This window comes from Astyanax mexicanus, chromosome 14 (genome assembly GCF_023375975.1).
Source record: "Astyanax mexicanus isolate ESR-SI-001 chromosome 14, AstMex3_surface, whole genome shotgun sequence".
Taxonomy (NCBI): Eukaryota; Metazoa; Chordata; class Actinopteri; order Characiformes; family Acestrorhamphidae; genus Astyanax; species Astyanax mexicanus.
The window spans coordinates 3,556,748-3,583,786 of record NC_064421.1 but is presented as its reverse complement, the minus strand read 5'-3'; the positions used below and the strand labels follow the sequence as shown (position 1 = coordinate 3,583,786).

The window sequence follows — 27,039 nt, the reverse complement described above, 5'->3', positions numbered from 1 at the left end:
ATTAAGAGTCCAGAGGAGGCGGGGACACACGCCGGCTGCTCTGATTGGACGGTTGGAGGGCTGGTGTGGGCTGGGATTGGCTGAGATGAATGGCGAGAACTGGTAGTGTAATTTGGAGAGTTTAATCCAATAATGGATTTAACCAGCCTTAATGAGTATCAAGTACTTTATACAATTATTCTGTACTAATAAATTAGTGTTAAAGATATCATTAAAATACACTAAAATGTATTGTAAATATGCCTATAATATTTTTATTTTTTTGTGTAGTTCAGATTATATTCATTTGATTTTATTGATTTTTTTTTTACATTTTAATTGCACTGTAGGATGAGACACTTAATGTTTTAAATCACATGTACACCTGTGATAATGTAATGTGACACTAACTTATTTAATGTCTTATTTAATTATTTATATATATTTAATATATCATTTTAATTATTATATCACTTACTCTACATGTAATATACTAATATATACATTATATATTCCTATATAATTTATTTTATTTTATAATTCTGTATGTATAAATATTATTACTATGACATTTTGTTTACTACTATAATTTCCATATTTCATAGAAAATCTTCTATATTTAAACAGTAATGTGCAATAATGTACAGTACCAGTCAAAAGTTTGGACACACCTTCTAATTCAGTGTTTTAATTATTTTTATTTTATTTCCTACACAGTAAATGAATAGTGACGTGATCTAGCAGACTATGAAGGAACACATACAGAATCATGTAGTAACTTAAAAACAGTGCTAAACAAACTAGAATACTCTGTAAAGAAGCATTTAGATGAAGCATTTTCTTCCTTTCCTGGGGGGGTCCTGATGAGTGCCAGTTCCATCATTATAACATATTTGATGTTCTTTGTGGTGACTGCACTTGAGGATACTTTTAAAATTCTTAAAATTCTTTTTTTTTTCAGATTGACTGACCTTTATTTTTTCGTATTTTTTTATTTCTTTACTTAGTTAAGTAGTTCTTGTTTCTCATAATCTGGATTAGAACATTACTCAAATATTCACTATTCACTGTATACCTGTAACTCCACCTCTTCACTACTTTACTTTAACTGATGCTCTCAAACACTTTATTAAGAGACAAGAAATTCAAGTAATTAACTCTTGATGAGTTCAGCACAGCTGTTAACTGAAAGCCTGAATTCCAGGTGACTCTACCTCATAAAGCTGACTGAGAAAATCCAACAGAGATATGCAAAAATGTCTAATCTAAGCAAGAGGAGCTACTTTGAATAATCTAAAATATAAAACATATTCTGGATGGTTTAACTAATTTAAGGTGTGTCTACCAATTTATGACAGAAGCTGCACCAAATGCACCAAAAAATAATATAATTGATCCACAAATATAAGATAATATAATCATTTATCATTACAATAAATCAAACATAATAGTTTAATTTAATTTAATAAAGTGTTTATATCTGATCTTGCATATGTGTAATTCTGTAATATGAGCAAAAAAGTTGCAAAATGTTGCAAATCTTAACAAAACATGCTTTTTTACACATATTAACATCAACCTGCTCGTCCGAACTTTTCCACAGGCCAGACTCTTATATAAGAGAAAGTTCTGGAATCTGCAGCCACACCAGTTTCTTTCTCTGCACTTTATAAAGAACCAGAGAGAAAAAGCCTCCCTGCAGCCAACCGTCCCCAACTCATTTACACACTAAAGCAGCTCCTCAGAAACATGCAAATCACTGCTGAACCCCAGCAGCACCACCCTGCTGCCTGCTAATCACCCCCACCACCACCAGCAGTAGAACTGGGGTCTGATGCCCCCTGCTGGACAAATCAAACCAAACTGAACTGCTTGAATTTTTGCACCAGGAGTAAACGCAAAAAGTTATCCAAAAGCAGTGTGTAAGACTGGTGGAGGAGAACATGATGCCAAGATGCATAAAAAAAAAAACTGTGATTAAAAACCACCAGGGTTATTCCACCAAATATTGATTTCTGAACTCTTAACACTTTATAAATATGAACTTTGCATTTAAGGCTCTGCATCTTTTTTCGTATTTCAGCCATTTCTCATTTTCTGTAAATAAATGCTATATTTTATTTGGAATTTGGGAGAAATGTTGTCTGTAGTTTATAGAATAAAACAACAATGTTCATTTTACTCAAACATAAACCTATAAATAGCAAAATCAGAGAAACTGATTTAGAAACACACCTTCTTACAGATGACTCACCTCCCTACCCGCCCACTCACCTGCATTACCACCGACCCACCTGCCTACCCACTCGCTCGCCGACACACCTGCCCATCCACCAACACACCTACTGTCTATCTACTTACTGACTGACACACCTGTCTACCCACCCACTCCCAGACTCACCTGTCTATCTACTTACTGACTGATACACCTGTCTACCCAGCCACTTACCGACCCACCTGCCCATCCAATGATAAGAATAAGAATAAAAACATAATAACATATATTGTTTAAACAAAATAGGTAATTGTTAAAAGGGAAAAAACAATAGGGGTGTTGTTAAACTTTACAATTGGTATATAGAAATATTATTTATATAAATGAAAAAATAGTGTAGAGACAAAAAGGTGGTCATAACATTCTGACTGGAGTTTGAATTATATTTATGCTTTCTCCAAGAATACATGAATACAATACATCCAAAGCAAACATTAACTCTCAAAAACAAATATAAATCATTATGTAATGTAACCATATTTTACACTGACTTTCACAACATTAAAACTGACATTAAAATGATTCAACACCCGTCCTATATTGTAATATTTCTGATTTCCGTTGCCTTGTACTTCTTTCCTTTCCTCACTAGAGGTCAGTGATGTCATATTAAATATTATTTTTTTAGAAACTGCTTTTAAACTTTCAATTATACAGCACACAGTGAAAGGCATCATTTCAGTCTATGGTTTATAATATTGATCAGTATTTAAGGTAGAAAACGAAATAAAAACTAGATTACATGAATATAAAGAGAATAAATTGTTATTATAAAGGAACAGCATTAAAATAATAGTAAGTACAGTAAGAAGTGAGTAGATTAAAGTCAGACTGGGTGAAATCTGGTCGTATATGGTGAGGAATTCAGAGTGTGATAAAGAAGAATGCAGCTATTCTTACTAATCAGGCTTAAAACATCCAGCACAGCGTCATTAACCTTATATGGTCGTATTGGACCATGTGACTAAGAAGAACAAGTAAACCATCTCTGTTACACACACACACACACACACACACACACACACTGCTGTTTTTTCTCAGTCAGTTTTATGCGGTAGAGTCACCTGGAATTCAGGCTTTCAGTTAACAGCTGTGCTGAACTCATCAAGAGTTAATTACTTGAATTGCAGAGCAATTGAATTTTGTAAAAGTCACAGTTAAAGTGTTTAGAACATTTCAAGTTTTCAAGATGTTCTAGAAGCATTTTTATTTAACGTTTTTTATTTAACTAGTGGTGTCAATCGATTAAAAAATGTAATCAGATTAATTACGACCATATTCTGTGATTAATTGTGATTAATCTCACTTGTTCTTATTATAACAATTTTTATAGCAGATATTTAAATGTAAATAAAAGAATGAATGTAAGAAATGTAAAATGCAGTTATATGTATATTAGTGGTGTTAATGTTAATTGTTAATTGTAAAGATTTCTGAATTAGAAATTAATTTGCTGAGTATAAAAGAGCATTTTTACACCTGTAGTTGTGAACGTTTCTATGATCAATTATATAAATATATATATATTATTTTTTATCAGGTGTGAATCATGTTTTATTCATGCTTTATTCGGATTTTATTGTTATTTTCAATTTATTGTTGTTCTTTTACATGTTTTTAATTTGGCTTTTCTTTATTTTAATTATGTTTGATTCATTCATGTTTAATTTTTATTTAATTTTTTATTTAAATTTTTATTGTTAATCTTTTACGTGTTTTTTAATTTGACTTGACTGTATTTTCTAATATGTAAATCACTTTGAATAACCATTGTGTATGAACGATGCCATATAAACAAACTTGTAAGTCTTGCTCTCCCTTGTCTTATAATGTTCTCTGTTAGCTGGGATGGATCTGACTTATAGATGTAGTAAATAGCAGAGCAATATCAGATTCTACAGTATTTAAACCATTACATTTATTTTACTATTTTTACGTAACTCCAGGGAAAAATAAACTCATACGGGTCAGGATATCATAAAAGTTCCTTTCAATCTTGTAAGTTTGAAGAGAAAACTTACTTAAAACACCTTAGTAAACACCTGACAACCACAATGGATACCATGGCAACACCTTAGCAACTGCCAAGTAACACCTTAGCATTAGCAACCACTTAGAAACAACATAGCAACCACAATAGTAAATGGTTGGAGGCATTTTAGCTGCACAACCATTTCCTTCAGGATTAATCTACATGTTTAATCTACAGGATTAATCTACAATGTTCTGTACTGTAGATTAATACTAAAGTCATCCCGGTTTTATGTAACAAACCAAAAAGTGTTAAACAAACCAGATTATGTTTTGTATTTCACATCTCTGCTGTTTTTTTTTTTTTTTTATGTAACTCCAGGCAAAAATAAACTCATAAGAGTCAGGAAATCATAAAAGTTCCTTTCAATCGTAATTCAATATCTCATATCTTGTAAGTTTGAAGAGAAAACCATGTGATTCCACTGAGGCTGAATAAAGGGCAGTGTTACCACAGACTTTACCATCATCAGCCACAGGAAGGACGAAGAGCTCTTTTGTTAGAGTCAACAGGAAGAGGTCTGGGAGCGCCTTTGGGAATTCTGTTGGTGTAACTGTGGAAACGGCATGAATTTACCATATTAAACCACATTCTTGCGCAGTTGTTTATTATTCCACCACGTTTAGCGAGAGGACTTGGCCTTAAATCTTTAGTTATTGAGCTTTTATCCATGTTTATAGACAGGATGCTGCGGTCGTTAATGCGAACACTGAAAATACATTACATTACATTTGGCAGACGCTTTTGTCCAAAGCGACTTACAATAGTCAAGTACAATGTAAAATAAGTTTAAAGGAAAAACATCTTTGGATAGGGATAAAAGGAGGACAAAGGGGAATAATAGGATAGAGGAGTGAAGGAGAGGAAGAAGGAAGTAGTTAGTGTGTTAGAGGTGTTAGGAGAGTAAAGTGCTCTTTGAAGAGCTCTGTCTTCAGGAGTTTATTAAAGATAGCGAGAGATTCTCCTGATCTGGTAGTAGAAGGTAGTTAGTTAGAGGTGTTAGGAGAGTAAGTGCTCTTTGAAGAGCTCTGTCTTCAGGAGTTTATTAAAGATAGTGAGAGATTCTCCTGATCTGGTAGTAGAAGGTAGTTAGTTAGAGGTGTTAGGAGAGTAAGTGCTCTTTGAAGAGCTCAGTCTTCAGGAGTTTCTTAAAGATAGTGAGAGATTCTCCTGATCTGGTAGTGGAGGGTAGTTTGTTCCACCATTGGGGAACTCTGTATGAGAACAGTCTGGATTGCTTTGTGTGAATGTTTGGCAAAGCGAGGCGACGTTCACTGGAGGAGCTTTGACTGAGGTTGTAAAGACGAAACACATGAAGTTTATTCAAATTAACTCATTGAGTCAATTTGATTTAAGTTGAATAGATTTGAAAGTAAAGAAAAACATTTTGTTCACACAACAGTCTTTTAATTTACTTAAACAGTTGATAAAACAGTTAAATTATTGTGGGTTTAACGAATTTAGTTTTTACGAGTTCAGTATATACATAATTGATATTACCAACTTATGTAGTGAATACAGTTTTAGTCCCAGAAAAAGTTCACATTATATATTTCATATTTTTAAAAAATTGATAGCACTGATAGCATAACTCTGTGGTAGCACAGCAGTGAACACTGTAGCACCAGGCCAACACACACGAACACCTCAGCAACACAGAATACAAGTAACTAGCTTTTACAGCCAACAACACAGCGCACACCCATGAAAAGGTAGCTAAGGGAGGTGGGGGTGACTACACACTGATGGTATGTAGTGTAAATGTAATGAAAGTACAACAATGATGTGATCAGAATCCATCTCAAGGGGGCTCCTACCACTAGTTACTCTAGTGACAGCAGAGTATAACCAGACTGGAACATGTTCAGCAGTATCCATCCACCCCAGATGTTCACTGATCATGGAAACAACACACCAGAACCTTGACCTAGCAGTAAAACTAGGCCTGTCACAATAACAATTGTTTGCAAACAATATTTTGTCCCAGAAATTATTGCGATAAACGATGTTATTGGAATTTTTAGACCCTTTTAAGGACACACATACACACATACACACATTGCGAAGTGAGGAGGCAGGCAAACCCCGGTCTGTCCCAGCTGGCCCACGTTGAACCGGCATAAAGACCAGACCCTGCCTCAAGCTAAGGCAACATGAGCCTAAGACACTAAAGTTAAGCAAATAGAGCCACACCTGGCCGTTACTATGTTTCTTTAAGTTTCTTTTGGATGTTGATGTAGGGCATTTTTTTTTCTAATAAAGGTACATTTTGAGTTAATTCACTCCGTGTGTCAGTGTCTCTCTGTGCCTCCACACAAAGTAAGTGCATTTTGTAAGTGCAAACACAATGGATGATATCACGATTATTAAAATAATTGAGGTCATGTCTATTTATTGAACGATAAGTCGATAATGTAGTTATTGTGACAGGCCTAAGTAAAACCAAAGAAACGAAGGAGCGAAGTTTCTGACTGAACATAACCTGGAATCGGATTCATCTGCTCTAAAAAAGGAGACCGCATCACACCCGCCCAGTTTAAAATGATTCTTCCGCATGCTCTGTGAACCCACTCTCACCAGAGAGAGCCCTAAATTCCCCAAAACCCAAAACTTACGGACATCAGCTTTAAATGCGTAGCTTAATAAAAGTTGTTAGAAACCCCTTTTTAGTTAGCTCAACAAACTCATAAAATGTTAAGGTTTTTAAACTCTTTTAACTAACTTAATAGAGGTGTACCAGCCGGTAAGTTAACTCCTCAACTTGATAACATTGGTTCAACAAAGAAATCACTTTTAAGAGATGAAATATGGACCATTTGTCAAAGTTTGACACTCCAATACCACTATTTATACACTGGCTCACCGCTGAGTGTACCGAGTGCTCAGAGAAAACGGGCCGAGCTGTTTCTAATTAAGCTCCCAGTCGGAGCGGTATGTCCGGCTGCCTCAGATTTACAGGCTGTGGAACAGGACTGAGAGACTGGCTACCATTACACACACTTATTACAGCTCTGATCTTACATTCAGATAATAAAACAACAACACTGAGGTGATTAAGACTGATTACAGAACTGTGTGGACAAAAGTATTGGGACCCCTGATCTTTAATTAACTTTTACTAAATGGTTTTAAAAAGAACGTCTTTATTCAAAGAACTATTTATTCAAATAGTATGGTAAAGGAAGCAAAGTTAAAGTTTTTTGGTGTATTTCTTTCTAACAGCTATTGTTCACATTCTTCAGCTGTTTTTTCTGATAATAAAGTCTGATGTCTTCATATATTGTGTAATTTTGTGTGACAAAATGCCTCAATTTAAACCTTTAGTGTTTTTTCTATTATTATATGTACTCCTACAAAACTAAATTAAAGCCCAGCCATGCAAAAAAAAAAAAAAATACTAAAAATAATAAAAATACTGTGATATACATTTTTGGTCATACCACCCAGCACTACTTTGGATACAACAATGCTGTGAGGATTTGATTGACTCCTTTGATTGATTCCTGAGAACACAGTTCTAATGCTCCACTAAAAAAACACCATTGTATTAATATTATGCATATTTATATTAATATTACAGTTTTTTTCAATTGTTAATACACTAAAATGACAGGCACAATTATTTAAACTGAGACAGATAGGTTATAACCTCTTCTGAAGTCTCCAAAACTCGAAACAAATTCTCATTTACACACATTTTACAATTAAAAACTGCACTTTTTAAACACAGTGAATTAGAAATTTGATACCAAATTTCCAGATTAAAACACTACCATTCAAAATCACACAACATTGACCAATATATGAGCCACCTGGCCAAACAGCTCAATGCTTAACTGTTAACACTTAGATCAGGAATTAAACACTAAAAAAGCACCACAGGTTAGCAAGTTAGTATCAATGTTTTATGGACATTTTTCTTATAACAAGGATAAAAACATTGCTAGTAGCTTGTCTCAGTAGCTAGCTAACTAGCTAACTTTCGCATTCCACCTTAAATGGTGTGATGGAAGGCAGAGGCTGCAGCATTTAAGGTGGAACAGAAAAGTTAGCTAGCTAGCTAAAATAAAATAAAAGCTCCTTTCAGCTCCCTTAAAGGTTGTAGGGTTTATCATTACTCGTTTTGGACATAAGGAATCGTTCAACATATAATCATATTTGTGACCTGGCTAAAGTATCTAGCTAACCTGTTCAGGAGAAAAGAAGCAGTTCAGCATCTGTCTTGTAGTCCTTCTGGGCTCAAAGTGTTCTCTATCTGTTGAAATCGCTGCTGATGATTATGCCGGTTGTGGTTATTAAGCTTTTTGAACAGATGCCGAGGCTTTAGGAGGTGTAGCAGCTACGATTTGTTTGCTAGCTTCCATGCTGCAGCACCTTTACTGGTCTTTTTAAACCTGGCAATCTTAGGGGCGGAGTTAGTGTCAGCAAATGAGCCACAGGTGGAGTCATTGGCCACACCCACACAGATTTCTGTGAGTTACTGCACAGCTACCTTAATATCTGCTGACACATTCTGATCGTTTTATCATTTTCTACTGAAAATAAAATCCTTATTAGTCCTTTAACATCTTTTATTTCTATTTTATTTGGTAGCCAATTGAATGTTAGGTACTAGACGTATTTTGTTTACTAGCTAACCAATTCAAAACATAAACTGAACCAAAGGTTTGATTATTATTGATAATTAATAATTATTATTGTAATTTTTTTTTTTTTTTTTAACTCTGGAGTACATTGAGGGTGCAGCCAAGCATTTATTTTATACAAGGTATTGAAATATAATATAGGAAATGAAATATAGGAAAAATTACTTATAGATAAAATATTAAATAAATACACAATTTATATATATATATATATATATATATATATATATATATATATATATATATATATATATATATATATATATATATATATATATATATGAGATAGGGAAATCTACATAAAATTACCATAATAAATTAACACAAAACATTTAAAATAAAGGAAAAAAAAATTATAGTAGAAGTAAATGATAAAATAAAATAATGAGAGAGAGATAAGAAATGGTAAAATTAATAATAATGAAGTAAGAATATAAAAATCTAAATAAAATTAATTAATTAAAATAAATATATATAAAAAGTAAGAACAAAAAAAATATTAAATAGTAAAAGAAAGGATAAGTCATTAAATGAGCACTGGATGTTAATATACACATATTTCTCTCTTGAAAACTGTTTATTTGGGTGAGTAAAGTGCTTAGCTTAGCTTAGATTGCCAGTGTTTTTAGCATGGTTAGCAGCAGCGCTAGCTGCTTAGCGCTAGTTATTGCTGCCCGATTGTGCTAAACTGAGGAACCCTGAGTGTTCCAGTAACACAGGGCGCTATCAGCTAGCGCTTTGTTGTACGTAGCTTGTTTTAACATGGCAAACACGCAGAAAGAGCTAGCGCTTAGCATGGTTAGCGGCTAATGCTAATACTGCTCCAGCCTTAGTGCTGGAGAAATAAACTGAAACTCCTGTATAACTCTGTACTTCAGCAGAGTGGCTTTACTGCTCCTTAATACCTGACTGATAGAATTCATACAATAAGGAGCACCGGATTATAAAATGCACTGTTGATTTTTGTGAAAATTAAAGGATTTTAAGTGTGCCTTATAGTGCGAAAAATATAGTAAGAATTTGCACTCAATAAACATCTTAAAATATGAGCAGTACTATTGGGAAGTTCTCAAATCCTGGAAATCTACATTTGAACTCCTGGGCACTGTTGACTCTTTAAGGTACTTCCTGTATATTCACACTCCTGGACACTACTCACACTTAACTTAAATACTATTCTTGCACAGGTTTATGTTTAGTATTTGTTGAATCTGCTGATACCTGCTATCTCTTAAAACTTGTAAAACTTGTATAATTTTTGTAATTATATATTCATGTATATATTTTTCATTCAACATGTTTTATTTTTACTTATATCTGATAAGGTATAGTTAATATTAATAATCTAAGTTAGAATCTTCCTTAGTCTTATATTTCGTACTGTGCTATCTATCTATCTATCTATCTATCTATCTATCTATCTATCTATCTATCTATCTATCTATCTATCTATCTATCTATCTATCTATCTATCTATCTATCTATCTACACTGCAAAAACGAAATCAAGTGAAATTATCTAGTTTCAAAGCAATAAATCTTATTTCTTGCTCTAATAAGAATTTTTAGTCTCACTAAGGATTGTAAATGTAAGATTGTTTTAGGAATAATTATGTTAGTCAGTCTTACTTAGACTTTTCACCTTATTTTAAGTAATTTGAACTCAAAATAAACGCAAGAATTCACCATTCTGATATTTGTGTAGAAATTTAAGCTAGAAAATTAAATATTTTTGCTTGATTTGAGTCTTACTTCTGGGTCTTATTAAGCAATCACAAAGTATCAAAATGAGTAAAATAAGCTTAAATCAAGCAAAAATTCCTTATTTTGTGCCTTAAATGTGTACACAAAAATCTGAAAAACTTGACTAGTAACTTTTTGTGCTTATTTTGAGTTCAAATGACTTAAAAGAAGGTGAAAATGTTAAGTGAGTCTAAATAAGATCATATTTCTAAAATAAGTAAAGCTCACACTTTTTATGCTTAGTGAGACAAAAATTCTAATCAGAGAAAAAAAATTGCTTTGAAATTAGATAATTTGACTTGCTAAGATGAATATTTTTTATATTTTTTGCAGTCTATCTATCTATCTATCTATCTATCTATCTATCTATCTATCTATCTATCTATCTATCTATCTATCTTCACTGCAAACAATCCATTGGCAAAAACTAGACAAAATGTACGTAAATTGAGACATAAATGCTTAAATTAAGCAAAAAAAAGTGAGCAAAAAATCTTTGTACAAAAAATCTGAATAACTTGACTTAAAATTACTTAAATAAGGTGAAAGTGTTAAGTGAGTCTAAATAATATCATATTTCTAAAATAAGTAAAACTATCTCACACTTATGATGCTTAGTAAGACAAAAATTCTAATCAGAAAAAAAAAAGATTTTGATATCTATCTATCACAGTGTGATTCTTCAGTCCATTCAGACTCATAATGAAAGAGAAAGAACAGGCTTTTCTTAGAGCGTACCTCATGCTGCCAGAGCAGAACCCAGCATGCAGCTCTCTGAGTGCAGTTTTAAGACGTGTAATTATGGTGGTCTCTGGCAGAGAGGAATCCGCCACAGCGTGAAGAATAAACACAGACTCAGAGCTGGGCTGAAATGCCAGAGATTCTGTATCACATGTTTACATGCTTTTCCCAGATTTAATAAGATTGCTGCTTATAAAGAGGAGGGATTTCACAAAGCTGCCCTACAGTCCGGCTTTGATCATCTGTTCTAACGCCACGTCTGAGTCTTATATAGCAAATCTGCACCTCTAGACTCTAATTCTTCTCAAAACTATGATTAACCCTTTGATTCCTAAGCTTATTATACATTTAACCCATATTTACAGTACCGTGCAAATGTTTTAGGCACCTGTGGGAATTTCAGTAAAGAAAAAGCTTTGCATCTGTGCAGTAAGTGATTATTAGCTTAGTTAAACACATTACAGCATTACAATAAATACAAACAGCAGTTTTACAAAAAGCAGAGCAACTTTTAAAGCCCTGTTTTCCTTAAAACTATTAAAACATCTCCTAATCTCTCCTCCTCATCTGAGTTTAATAGAGTTATTTCTAGTTCTTATCATATAAATCAACACCTGGTTTGGTAAATTTTGGTAAATGTGGTAAATCAGGTGAGCTGCTGACGGAACTGAACATAATAAACTCATGCTGGCTGAGGAGAAATCTGGAATCTGTACATTTTGTTCTTTAGCTTAACTCACAGGATATAAAACATACTTATAGTTAAAAATGAGAATTCCTTGTTACGTTTTACTGGATTTATGTTTATTTAAATCTGTTCAAATCATATGTGGTGTTTTTTCATGTAAAAACACTCATATTGCTGAGATAAATGGATTAGTGTAACTTGCTTTGGTGCCTAAAACTGTTGCATATTAGACAAAATATAACCTGAGTAAATACAAAAAACAGTTTTTAAATTATGATTTAATTTATTAAGGGAAAATAGCTATTTAAACCAACCTGGCTCTGTGTGAAAACAGTGGGACTTTTTGGAAGGTGTGAGTCCCGTTACATCTGGTATAAAACTAAAACATAATTTCATACTAAACGTAAAACATGGTGGTGGTAGTGTGACGGTGTTGCGAATTCTGCTGTCTACCAGAAAAAACGGAAAAAGAATGTCCGTCCATCAGTTTGTGACCTTAAGCACAGGTGTACATGGGCTCTGCAGCAGGACAATGACCCGAAGCACACAAACAAGTTCACCTCTAAAAAATGCCAGAGATTCTGTATCACATGTTTACATGCTTTTCACAGATTTAATGAGATTGCTTCTTATAAAGAGGAGGGATTTCATAATATGTACGCCACGTCTGAGTCTTATAAAGCAAATCTGCACTGCTAGACTCTAATTCTTCTCAAAACTACGATTAACCCTTTGATCCTTAGGTTTATTATACATTTAACCTTTACAGAACCTGCATCAATTACAATTGCACATCATGCATTTTCTTTTTGTTTTTGTTTCAAATATTTTGTTGCACAGAGCACTAGTAGTTGAGACCTGTTGTCCATTAGAATAGAACATAAATCAGCCAATGAAATTTAGGAGGAGGAGCTTAGCCCCGCCCACTGCACTGGACAAAAAAAAAAACAGCAACTCAGATGTTAGAGCAGTACAGAAAAAAGGAGGTGCATAAAGTAATACAAGCTCATTTTTAATAATTATCTGTGATTTAGAACACTTTTTATCATGTTTAAGAATAAAATGCATTTCAGGGACAGATTTGTTTACATTACACACAGATACAGATCACTTACATTTGTGAATGTGAACCATCAAGATCTGAACCAAAAAAATCTGATTTGATAAATGTGGCTTTTTTGTAATGTGAACATAGCCTTAGGGACACATAGTTTTTTTTTTTTTTTTTTTTTACATTGGGACAGGTTGTTTTGGAAAGGCTGTTTCCCTTAATACATTCAATTATCATTCAAAACACCTTTTTATATTATATTTATTATATTTGTTTTCTTTATCTAATATTAAAATGTAAATCTGAAAACTGTAAGCATGATAATGTTTAATTGTAGGAAACAACAAATTTGCCTGTTTTTAATACACAAATATTTTAGAAATGTGAAGCATAGTGTCTGTTCCTAGAAGTCTAAACTATCCAGGAACCTTCATTTTATTTCAGATTGCTATCGTACATGTATAAATAAATAAATTGCAGAGCAGCATTTATACACATACCCGAAATCAGCTCAAATTTTCCATGCATGTCTGAGTTTAGTGGGAGTTCGTACTTCAAACGCCTGCGTTCTTCCTCTCAGAGCGAGGCCCACATGGCTGGCAGAGCTCAGAGCCGACATGTGTTTTCATTTAGTCGGGTGGATAAATAGGAAAAAGTCTGAGAACAGAGAAAAAGCTGAATATCATTACCTCCTGTTAATTTCTGACTCTGAAAAAGCTCCCATTTATCAGAGCAGGCCATCGATCTGCTGCTTTATGAAACTGTGAGCCGAGAGACGATACTGAAGCTACAGTACTGCTGTCTGAATTCACTGTCTGAGTGTGTGTGTGTGTGTGTGCTGGCTCAGGGTTCTGCAGAGAACAGGAGTCCTCCATGCTGGCATCCGTCCCTCAGTGGAAAAAACATTAAAAAGCGAAAAAAACGAAGCTGAAGCTCTAAAATCCTCCGTCTGTAATGGAAACTCGGGCAGACGTGGATCTGTTTCATCAGAGTTATACTCACAACATATTTCCAAAGGTGACAAAAGTATTTATCTCATTAATTACTCTGTATGTAGAAGTATGTTGTAGATACTCAGGTTTTTAAAAAAAAATCTGTAAAAAGTATCAACTCAAGCTTTTTACTCTTTAAGTAATTTGTTTTTTAAAGTCCTGATTTAAAAAGTACTTCAAGTAAAAAAAAAGTAAAAAAAGTAAAGTAAGGAGAAAAAATAAAGCCATTAAGAACAAAAGCTAATTAGTAAGTGAGAGTTAATGGGGGAAATAAACTCTAGCTCCATATTCCGCATTCAACAAACATGAAAAGAGGAAACATGCCAGCAGCTCTGTGTGTACATAAAAAGTAATGTTTTCTGAAGTCGGTAGTAGTACACAACAATGTATTTTTGGGTCTTTAAATAGCGCTACAAAATAGGAAATACAGGACGAGATTGCTGCCTGTGACTTACTTGTATTATGCCACAAGATATTCTGATGGGTCCCGCAAGTCCCGCGGGACTACAGAACTCTAGATCAGACTACAGGAGTTTAGTTTCTAGTAGCAGGACCATGATTGGCCACCAGGGGCACATTCTATAAAAGGACAAGAAAAAACCTGACCTAGGAGACGTTCAGGGCATAGATACAATATATATAGACGCCGCATCGACTGACGCTGTCTATTGGAGCCGGCATGTCAGCGTGGCCGCCATATTGGAGGAGGCAATCCTGCGCCATGAGTGCATTAATTTACACTGAGGAAGGTGTAAAATACACTTATAATAATCTTATAATTTGGTTTGTTACAAACAGCATGTACCCATTACAAATATGAGCTTTAATTCTGAAATACTTTGTTTTATGCTCTTTAACAAAGACAGACATATGGTATGCCATATTAATAAGTGTATAAATTAATAATTAATTAATTTTTATTTATATGTACATACATACACATATATAAATATACACATGAATGCACAAATTATATACATACTATATAGACATTATATATTTATTTTTATAGATAGATCATTTTCTGCAAATAAATGCTCTAAATGAGAATATTTCTATTTGGAATTAGGGATAAATATTGTCTGTAGTTTATAGAATAAAACAACAATCAAACACCTTCCTCAGTGTAAATTAATGCACTGGGGGCGCAGGGTTGCCTCTTCCAATATGGCCGCCACGCTTACACGTTGGAGCAGGCTATGCGGCATCTGTGTATATGACGTCTATGCTCAGACCAACCCGGCATCTCCATTTTGTATTCTGTTTGTTTTAGTTTTTGTTACAGTTCACATTATTCTTTGGGTAAAGTACGGGGTGAGTACCATTTTTTGCTACTTTTTTCTTCTGTTTTAGTGAAAGTGAGTCAGGGTAGTTTGTGTATTTTGTTTTTATGTCTTTATTTTGGCAGGTTCAGTTAGTTGTCCTTGTTTGTTAGCTGGTTTTATTTGTTATTTTTCGCCTATGCTCCTCCCTGAAATCATAAAATCATCGTTTTTTTTTTTTTTGTCTTGTTTTAGAGTGCCCCTGGTGGCCAATCTTGGTCCTGCAACTAAAAACTAAACACACATATAGCACCAAGAGCACACAAGAAAAAAAATTCGAACAGCGGTCGTAACACATCATACATGAACACAGTGAAGAACCAGTACGACGCCTCACGCGGCTCTCCTAACCTCCAGCAGACGTGCAGGAGAACGTTCAGCTCTCTGCTGTGGGACTGAACACGTCCCCCTGTAAGTTTTACACAGTGAACAGTGATGAAACTGAACAGTGGAGTGTAACTGGGTTAAAGGACACTTACACAACAGATTTCACTATCAGTCCTTTTTTAATGAACATAATAACGTCTCTGGTTCGCCCACACTGAGTTTCAACATCAGCGTGAAGCAAACGTAGTGCAAACTGTGCAATACTATTATTACTATCATTCCACTATCAGTCCCTTCAGATCACAACTACTACAGCATTCTTTACACACTGATACAACAAAACACAGCTTACAGAAAACTTCAGGGAGGCACAGTGATACTGGGATCATACTTATATAAACCAATACCTAATCAATAACCATTTATCAGCATCGGACACAAAGACTGATCATAACTGATCATAACAAGGAATCATGTAGTAACTTAACAGTGTTAAACAAACCAAAATACTCTGTGAAGAAGTATTTAGATGCTCCTATCTGAGGAGCTGTTAACTTGCGGTTTCTGAGGCTGTTGACTCTGATGAACGTACCCTGGGGCGGTCCTGATGAGTACCAGTTTCATCATTATAAAGTTTTTGATGGTCTTTGTGATGACTGCACTAAAGGATACTTTCAAAGCTCTAGGTTCTTCTAATAACCTGGATTAGAACAAACTCAAATATTCACTATTCACTGTATACCTGTAACTCTACCTCTTCACTACTTTACTTTAACTGATGCTCTCAAACACTTTATTAAGAGACAAGAAATTCAAGTAATTAACTCTTGATGAGTTCAGCACAGCTGTTAACTGAAAGCCTGAATTCCAGGTGACTCTACCTCATAAAATTCACTGAGAAAATCCAGCAGAGATGTTCAAAGCAATGTGCTATTGGGAAAATATAAAATATAAAACATATTCTGGTTTGTTGTTAGTTTACTAAATAATTCAATATATTTTTCTTTATAGTTTGGATGAGTTTAGTATTATTCTACAATGCAGAACATTATAAAATAATGAATTTAGGTCTAAAGGTGTTAAGGTGTTTTTCATTTCACTCCTCAGAGATACTGATATGACTTTAGAACAAATCATGTATTATGTATTTTATAGTTAGTTATCTTGAGGGTGTCATAAAACTCACAGAGCATAATGGGTTAAACTGCAGTACTGAAATACCATATATTCTAAACAGATATTAATATAAGGGCTAAATGATATGGCAAAAATCTATATCACAGCAAATTTCCTCATTTCTGCACCAGGAGTAAAGCAGCATAAAGTTATCCAAAAGCAGTGTGTAAGACTGGTGGAGGAGAACATGATGCCAAGATGCATGAAAACTGTGATTAAAAACCAGGATTATTCCACCAAATATTGATTTCTGAACTCTTAAAACTTTATGAATATGAACTTGTTTTCTTTGCATTATTTGAGATCTCTTTCACTATTTCAGGTATTTCGCCTTTTCTGCAAATAAATGCTCTAAATGAGAATATTTTTATTTGTAATTTGGGAGAAATGTTGTCTGTAGTTTATAGAATAAAACAACAATGTTCATTTTACTCAAACATAAACCTATAAATAGCAAAATCAGAGAAACTGATTCAGAAACTGAAGTGCTCTCTTCATTTTTTTCCAGAGCTGTATGCATGCAAAGTGAATTTAAGAGCATTTTTAAAAAAAGAAACTGAGGAGAAACATGACATCTAAATGTATAAAATGTACTACAGTAAAATTAAATATTTCACTTCTTTGCCTATCTCTGCATTCAGAATACATTAGTAAAAAACTCTCTGTCTCCTTTTTTCCATCCAATATAAAAGACGAGTACAAAATCAGATGAGCATTTATTATTTTTAATTTTTAATTTTTTATGTTCCAACCCACCAGTTGAGAATCGCTGTTCTATGCGATTACAAAATGTATCACAATACAATAAAACGTCAATATATTGTCCAAATCTAGACCAAATCTGTGTCCAGCAGTGACCCCAGCACCATTGTACTGATTCTTTGGTAGAACTTTATCTCCACTGTAAAGTTGCATGAGTTTTTAAATGTTAGAATTAATTCTAAATTCAATAAAGTATCTGTTTATTTATTAGCACAATAAAAAACTACTAAAATACTATTTACAACAATAAAACATGGCTTAGAGTTTTGTTGATATGTTTTATATTGCACTCTACTCTAAGCAAACAGACTCGTAACAGTACTGGAACCATGTTTGGTGAAATACAGAACCTTCTAGAACCATCTGCTGCAGGAAGATACTGACCAATACATACCAGGAACAGCTCACAAGACCTGCCTGATGTTCTGGAGATGTTCTGACCCAACCATTGCCTAGAACATCACAGATTGGCTCTTGTTAAAGTGTCTAAAATTCTTACTCCTCTATTTTTCCTGCTTCAACACTTATCATTAGCATCAATAACTGACGGTTCACTTGCTGCCTAATATACATCTACAGTAAAGGTAAAGCTAATCAATGTTTCCACCTTACCTGTCAGTGGTACTAATGTTTTGGCAAATCAATGTATGTAAAGTGACCTCCAAAAACAGCAAGTAATTTAGCCCTATTCACTATGGTGGTTGCTATGTTGTTTCTAAATGATTACAAGGTGTTGCTATGGTATCTGTAAAATTGCTGTGTTGTTGCTAAGGTGTTTCTAGGTTGTTGCTATAGCATTGCTATGGTATCTATGGTGTTGCTAAGCAGTTGCTAGATGGTTGCTAAGGTGTTGCTAGGTGGCTGCTAAGGTGTTGCAATGCTGTCTGTGGTGGTTTATATGATGTTGCTAAGCAGTTGCTAGGTGGTTGCTAAGGTGTTGCTATGGTGTCTGTGGTGGTTCCTATGATGTTGCTAAGCAATTGCTAGGTGGTTGCTAAGGCGTTGCTATGGTATCCATGGTGGTTGCTATGGTGCTGCTAAGGTGTTGCTAGGTGGTGGCTAAGGCATTGGTATCCATGGTGGTTGCTACGGTGTTGCGAAGCAGTTTCTAGGTGGTTGCTAAGGGGTTGCTAGGTGGTTGCTAAGGCGTTGCTATGGTGTCTGTGGTGGTTTCTATGATGTTGCTAAGCAGTTGCTAGGTGCTTGCTAAGGTGTCGCTAAGGTGTCTGTGGTGGTAACTATAATGTTGCTAAGCAGTTGCTAGGTGGTTGCTAAGTCATTGCTATGGTGTCTGTGGTGGTTACTATGATGTTGCCAAGCAGTTGCTAGGTGCTTGCTAAGGTGTCGCTAAGGTGTCTGTGGTGGTTGCTATGATGTTGCTAATCAGTCGCTATGTGGTTGCTAACGTGTTGCTATGGTGTCTGTGGTGGTTACTATAATGTTTCTAAGCAGTTGCTAGGTGGTTGCTAGGTGGTTGTTAAAGTGTTGCTATGGTGTCTGTGGTGGTTACTATAATGTTGCTAAGCAGTTGCTAGGTGGTTGCTAAGGTGTTGCTATGGTGTCTGTGGTGGTTGCTATGATGTTGCTAAGCATTTGCTAGGTGGTTGCTAGGGTGTTGCCTAATATATCCACAGTAAAGGTGAAGGTAATCAGTGTTTTCCACCTCACCTGTCAGTGGTACTAATGTTTTGGCAAATCAGTGTATTTAAAGTTACCTGTATAAACAGCCAGTGTTGTATTAACTAAAAAACAACACACCTATAGCATTTTAAATAAGGGTAGCCAATTAGAGCAAAGGTTGTTTGCATATATCAGTCTTAAAGGTACAGTAACAGAAACAGTTCAAAAAAAGCATACCTAAAAATGACCATAATCATGTAAAAATCAGAAACTACAACAGTTTTTGGTAAAAAAAAAAACACACCCACATTAGAAGGAGGCACTGGAGAATGCAGGATATGAGCCTTTTAAATTTTAAAAAGTTCAGCATCTTACTAGATGGGGTGTTAGGAAATATATCAATATATCAAAGTATTGTTATATTATATTTTATAATAGTATATTGTTTATTTAAAACATTTTTTTTATTCATTTATGCTGTGTTTAAAATCTGAACACAAGATAGCAGTGATGTACTATATAATTCAGACCCCACTCTTCTCATGTTTTATTTATATTTTATATATATATATATGTATATATATATATACATATATATATAGCTCTGAAAAAAAAACACTTAAAAATGATCTGTTTCTTTGATTTTACCAAATTGAAAACCTCACAAGCCATCAAACCTAGCTGAACTTCTTGAATTTTTGCACCAGGAGTAAAGCAGCATAAAGTTATCCAAAAGCAGTGTGTAAGACTGGTGGAGGAGAACATGATGCCAAGATGCATAAAACTGATTAAAAACCAGGATTAGTACACCAAATGTTGATTTCTATACTCTTAAAACTTTTGAATATGTTTTGTTTTCTTTGCATTAATCAGAGAAACTGATTCAGACATTTAAGTGGTTTCTTAATTATTTCCAGAGCTGTATATAACCATAAGTATCACCAGGGATTAGCAAAACACATATTTGGCAAAAACAGGAGTTGCAATTGAATATACTGCAATATATTGTGATACTGTGAGCAAAGCATCAAATCTTTGAACAACTAGTATAGTCATAGTATAAAAACGTACCCTATTGATAAAATCTGAATGAAAAAACATTAAAGAACAGCAGGATCCAGCTGTAGAGTACAACACTGCTACTAAATGAACCACTTCTGACACCAATATATAATTGAATATTTTCTATTTTACACCCCGAACTAGAAGAAGACTACGCTCTCAGATGTCCAGGTCGTCGGGTCTGGCCCGGCTGCTGGAGCGACTCTGAGGTCGAGGCTCCAGCTGTTTGAGGAGCATGAGGTCCTTTCCCAGACTCATCTTCTCCGGGTAAGTGAACGGCTGGGGCTGGAGGTAGTCTCTCTGGCCCAGCTGGTTCTGTTCTGTGCTGTAATTGGTCCAGTTCTGCTCGTTCGCTTGCTTGTCGAAATTGTCTGAGGAGTTGGATTTATCCGCCGTGTCCAGGTTGTAGCCCAGGTTGGACGCGGGGGCGGAGCAGTGGTTGTAGTAGGTGTAGCTGGACATGTCGCCAGAGCATGGCGTGATGTCGCTGCTGAGTTCGAACTGTCTCTCCGACTCTTTTATCTGGTCCTTCATCCTCTTAAAGAAGGCGGAGAAGAACTCGAAGACGTTTAGAGCCAGCGAGATCAGAGAAACCACCAGCATGAACACTATGAACACCGTCTTCTCCGTAGGGCGAGAGAGGAAGCAGTCGACCCGGTGCGGGCAGGGGAACCTCTCGCAGGTGTAAACCGCTGCCAACCGGAACCCGTACAGGTACCACTGCACCAGCAGGAACCCCACCTCGAAGACCGACTTCAGCACGATGCTCGTGATGTAGGTATAAAACAAGCCCCCTCGCATCTTGATCTTGCCCGGTTCGTCCAGGCCATACTTGAACCTCTTGGACTGGATCTTCTTCAGGTACGCCTGCACGTCACCTCCCTTGCTCTGGATCTCCCTCAGCCTCTCCTCCTTCCTCTTCAGCTTCTCCTCCTTGTGCATGAGGTAGATGACGTGGCTGAGGTAGAGCAGGGTGGGCACTGACACAAAGATGATCTGGAGCACCCAGAAGCGAACGTGGGAGATGGGGAAGGACTTGTCGTAGCAGACGTTCTCGCAGCCCGGCTGCAGGGTGTTGCACTCGAACGCGGACTGCTCGTCCCCCCAGGCCGACTCCACGGCCGTGCCCAGGACCAGGATCCTGAAGATGAAGAGGATGGAGAGCCACAGCTTGCCACCGGCCGTGGAGTACGCCTGGACCTTGTCTAGCAGCTTCGCCAAGGCGCTCCAGTCGCCCATGCTGAGGACCTGAGGGACGTTCCAGGGTCTCCAACAGGGGCAACAGAAGCGTCGCCTTCAGGTATAGCGCCTTCAGGAATGGCGCCTTCAGGTACGGGGACTTCAGGGATGAGGCCTTCCGGTATAGCACCTTCAGGAACAGGGCCTTCAGGTATGGCGCTTTCAGGAATGAGGCCTTCAGGAATAGCACATTCAGGTACGGGGACTTCAGGAATGAGGCCTTCCGGTATGGCACCTTCAGGAACAGGGCCTTCAAGGACCAGTTCCAGGGTCTCCAACAGGGGCAAGAGGAGTGTCACCTTCAGAAATGGGGCTTTCAGGTATGGGGCCTTCAGGAATGGGGCCTTTAGGAATGGGGCCTTGAGGGGTGGCCCCTTCAGGAACAGAGCCTTCAGGAATGGCGCCTTCTGGAACAGGGCCTTTAGGAACGGGGTGTTCAGGAACACCTTGAGGAAATGCAGCAAACAGCAAAAATCTTAAGCAAACATCTGGTAACTTGTTTAAACAGTAAAGAATTTACCTTTTGTTTTTGACTATACAAATACTCTTGGCGCATATTATGCAAAACTAACTTTTTGCATGCTTTTGTATTTCCTTAAGCTGAAAGTTTGGTGTCAGGAATCATTTGCTTTTATGGGTCGTTTGAATGCACCTCCCTTATTGTGACATCACAATAAGGAAACCTGCAAAGAACCACCCTGGCTCCACCCCTCACCTGTCAACCCTCACCAGAGCCCCGCCCACTAGATCAATTGAAGAAATGCCATTTTGGTCTGCTGAATGAGAACAGTACACAGCAGGATTAGCCAGCAGACTTCATCTGAGGGAGGGATCTGTACCTACTGTCCGTTGCAAGTCAGCAAATGATGGAAATGTAAATACTGTCAAATAATGAGTTTTGTGTTTCTATTTTCTATTTAACATTTAGCACAAGCTAACACTAACATGAGGTAAGCGCTCAGTGTAAAACTGGAGTAGCCAGCAGCAGCTTATATGTCCCCTTTTATTTTACAGTATAAAACCTTTCAAAATTAACTCCATAAAAATACCCTTACCAATTTAGTCATAATTATGAGATAGTAAGTCATAATTATGAAATGCTTAGTCATAATTCTGAGACAATAAGTCATAATTATGAGATGCAAAATCATAACTATGAGATGCTAAGTCATAATTATATGCTAAGTCATAATTTCATAAGTCATAATTATGAGATGCTAAATTATAATTATGAGATAATAAGTCATAATTATTATGCTTAGTCATAATTATGAGATAGTTTATCATAATTGTGAGATACTAAGTTATAATTATGAAATGCTAAATTATGATTATGGGATGCTAAGTCAAAATTATGAGATAGTAACTCTTAATTATAAGATAGTTCGTCATAATACTATGTCTGGAGGTATTATGTCATAATGATATGCCGAGTCATCATTATGACATAATACCTCCAGACATAGTATCTCATAATTATGACTTAGTATTTTATAATAATCACTAAGCATCTCATAATTATGACTTAGCATTTCATAATTATAAATTAGTTGTAGGACCCTTATTTTTTCCACAACTTTGAGTTAGTTAGTAGTGTATAAATAGTGATTTATTTGTATGGGTAACTCTATGCCCTTATCACTAGCATTGTGAGCCTGTTGGGAGAATTGGCTAAAAGTGCTGTATATGGGAATTCTGGAGGAGAACAGAGTTGAGCTATTTGAGAAAAGTTACTAATAGTTATAACGTTTCACTACAACCCACAAGTCCATTTCACACTGGAGTTCTCCTTTAACTAAGTCTGAACATCTCTAGTAGGGTTATAATGTAAGTTAGTGTACACTCAAACTCTAAACTGGCATTTAAACATCTGATAAACTACACCAACCTAAATCTAAACAGATTAAACAGGTTATATACGTCTTATAAACGTCCTAAGAATAATCAAAGCTGTGAGTAGCAGTTCTATCCACAGCCCCAGCAGCACCATCTCCAACTCAGATCTTCTCACACCTTCTCAGACTCACCTGAAGAGATCTCCTAAACCCTCAGCTCTCCTCTCATCATAAAAGTCCTCTCCAATATCCACAGATACACACAGACCCTCAGTCCGGAGGGCTGCTGGACTACAGGCCATAAACACGCCGTTTTCCATCCATCCCACAGTTCAGAGTCAGAGTGGAAAAAGTTTGTGGTCATCTGATTCCAGCCTGCAGGAGCAGAGCTCTGTCTGCAGCAGCGAAACAGCGACACCTGCCGGCCGAGACTCAGCACTGCATGAGTTGCATTTCTTTTATTGTTGGTGAGTATGGCTTACAGCTAATGTAAACCCAAAAATCAGTGTCTCAAAAAAGTTAGAATATTATATAATAAGACCATAGACTGTATATAAAGATGGACGCCTTGTCGCCGTTCCCATTCATTCAATGAAAATGAAGCCAAAATCTTCCGCCATTTTGGCGATTCAGAGACCAGAGTCTGCGCAGTAGAGACCAGAGGAGGGAGAAAGACTGTGGAGAGACCGCCTACTCATTTAAATAACCCCGCCCCTGAGGGCTGCCTCGCGGTCACAGACTGCAGAGCGGGGCGGAGCGGAGCTGACGGTCTGTTATTGATCCCGCCCATAACCAGCCCTTTTACAATAACCACACCTTTTAGAATAGAGCTGAATAAAGTTTTAAAAACCGAATTCTGTGGGGATATAAAAATTTAACAATATAAGCAGAGGCTACACTAGCTGCTGCATTTAAATAATGGAGGTAGAATTACAGTATATTAGAAAAAACGTGATTGAAAGTTGTCTGTTTTGCCATTGAAACCTATGGGGATGGGTGGAGTTACACAGCTTTCTGCAGCCGAACAGCAGGGGGCGCCCGACCTGTGGTGGCTTCACTTTTGAGAGACGATGCTCTGTCCAGCTATACACAGTCTATGAATAAGACCAATTGGTAATTTTGGCAGTGTGCCAAGTCCTGCTGGAAAATGAAATCTGCATCTCTATAAAAGTTGTCAGTAGCAGAGGGAAGCTGTAAGATATGAAGTGCTGTAAGATTTTGTGGAAAAACAAAACTGCACTGACTTTAGACTTGATAATAAAACAGTGGATCAACACCAGCAGATGACAGACATGTCTCTCCAAACCATCACTGATCATCAGTAAATTTTACATTTCATTTAAAGTAAATCAAGGGATCAGAGTCTGGAGGAAGAGTGGAGAGACACACAGTGTGAAGTTTCCACCAATCAGTGATGGTTTGGAGAGACATGTCATCAAATGTTATAGAGATGTGGATTTCATTTTCCAGCAGGACTTGGCACACTGCCCACACTGCCAAAAATACCAATTGGTCTTATTATATAATAATCAAATTTTCTGAGACACAGATTTTTGGGTTTTTAATTTTAATCACAATCATCAACAATAAAAGAAATAAACGCTTAAAATAGATCACTCTCTGTGTGTTTAACACATCTATATAATATATGAGATTCACATTTTAAACTGAATCACTGCAATAAAGTGTATTTTCAATGATATTCTGATTTTTATTTAGATTTTTATTCTTTTAAAAAAATATGGAGAAAAACATGAAATTATATTATAATAATAGATATATTATCTATTATATTTTAGATTCTTTAAAGTATCTCCTCTTGTTTAGATGATCAGTTTTGAACATCTCTGCTGGATTTTCTCAGTCAGCTTTATGAGGTAGAGTCACCTGGAATTCAGGCTTTCAGTTAACAGCTGTGCTGAACTCATCAAGAGTTAATTACTTGAATTTCTTGTCTCTTAATAAAGTGTTTGAGAGCATCAGTTAAAGTAAAGTAGTGAAGAGGTAGAGTTACAGGTATACAGTGAATAGTGAATATTTGAGTAATGTTCTAATCCAGATTATACATATTATACTATAATACTATTCAACTAAGTAAAGAAAAAAAATTTAAATTTAGGAACAAATGAACGTCGCCACAAAGACCATGAAAAACATTATAATGATAAAACTGGAAAGGAAGAGCGAGAGTTTCCTCTGTTGTACAGGATAAGTTAATCAGAGTTACCAGCATCAGAAACCACAAGTTAACAAACAGCTCCCCGGATAAGAGCATCTAAATACTCCTAATTTTGGTTTGTTTAACACTGTTTTTAAGTTACTACATGATTCCTTATGTGTTCCTTCATAGTCTGATAGATCACTTCACTACTCATTTATAATGTAGGATTAATAAATAAAAAACATTGAATGATCTGGCCCCCACCTACCTATCTGTCTACAAACATAAAAATCAATTATAATAAAAGAATCTATTATAAATTAAATTACTTTGAGCAAGGAAGACATGGAATATCTTTTTCTTCTGATTTTTCTGACAGTTGTTACTCCAAACTCTGCTGTGTTACTGGGACTCTGCCAGCAGATGGTGCCATTCTATTGCACTAATGCACTTCCGCATTAATATTTTTAATAGTTCATCTATTAATTTATTTAAAAAGAAATGGCTAAAAGTGTTGGCACCCCTGAAACTCTTCCATAAAATTATTGCACCATTATTTGCTTTGTATGTATTGAAACAATACAAAAAAACCCAGAAAAAAGCCAAAATGTACTTTTTAATTTTATGCAAAACTTTTTTTCAGTGGAAATGTATGAATTCCAGCTGTTGCTGCTCTATAATATTCAGGCATTTCCACACAATTCTACCACTTCAGTTTCTGAATCAGTTTCAGTTTTGCTATTTATAGGTTTATGTTTGAGTAAAATGAACATTGTTGTTTTATTCTATAAACTACAGACAACATTTCTCCCAAATTCCAAATAAAAATATTCTCATTTAGAGCATTTATTTACAGAAAATGAGAAATTACTAAAATAACATAAAAGATGTAGAGCTTTCAGACCTCAAATAATACAAAGAAAACAAGTTCATATTCATAAAGTTTTAAGAGTTCAGAAATCAATATTTGGTGGAATAATCCTGGTTGTTTTTTAATAACAGTTTTCATGCATCTTGGCATCATGTTCTCCTCCACCAGTCTTACACACTGCTTTTGGATAACTTTATGCTGCTTTACTCCTGGTGCAAAAATTCAAGCAGTTCAGTTTGGTGGTTTGATGGTTTGTGATCATCAATCTTCCTCTTGATTATATTCCAGAGGTTTTTAATCCACCTATTTATAATTCTTATTTATGAATTTATAAAACCAAAAAACAATCTTACTGTCTGAAGGAAGATTTTCAAAAATCACAACACAGTGGTTATAACTTAAATCACATTTTTTACATTTATTTCAGATTTTAGATTTTAGTTCCAAGTAAAAAAAGTACCAAACTAAGTGTGAACAGTAAACCCAATATAACCCACTATAAAACCCAGATTATTTTA

The 27,039-nt window shown here is 35.7% G+C and overlaps 1 protein-coding gene across 1 annotated transcript; it reads right to left on the bottom strand.

Moving 5' to 3' along the window:
• Window positions 1–19,943: 19,943 nt before the first annotated feature.
• Window positions 19,944–24,873, bottom strand: gja1a (gap junction protein alpha 1a). Its single transcript, XM_007233652.4, has 2 exons — window positions 23,682–24,873; window positions 19,944–22,100 (listed from the first exon to the last, which is right to left on the bottom strand). Exon 2 carries the CDS (start codon window positions 21,652–21,654, stop codon window positions 20,575–20,577), a length of 1,080 nt encoding a protein of 359 aa, XP_007233714.1. The 5' UTR covers window positions 21,655–22,100; window positions 23,682–24,873; the 3' UTR covers window positions 19,944–20,574.
• Window positions 24,874–27,039: the final 2,166 nt, after the last annotated feature.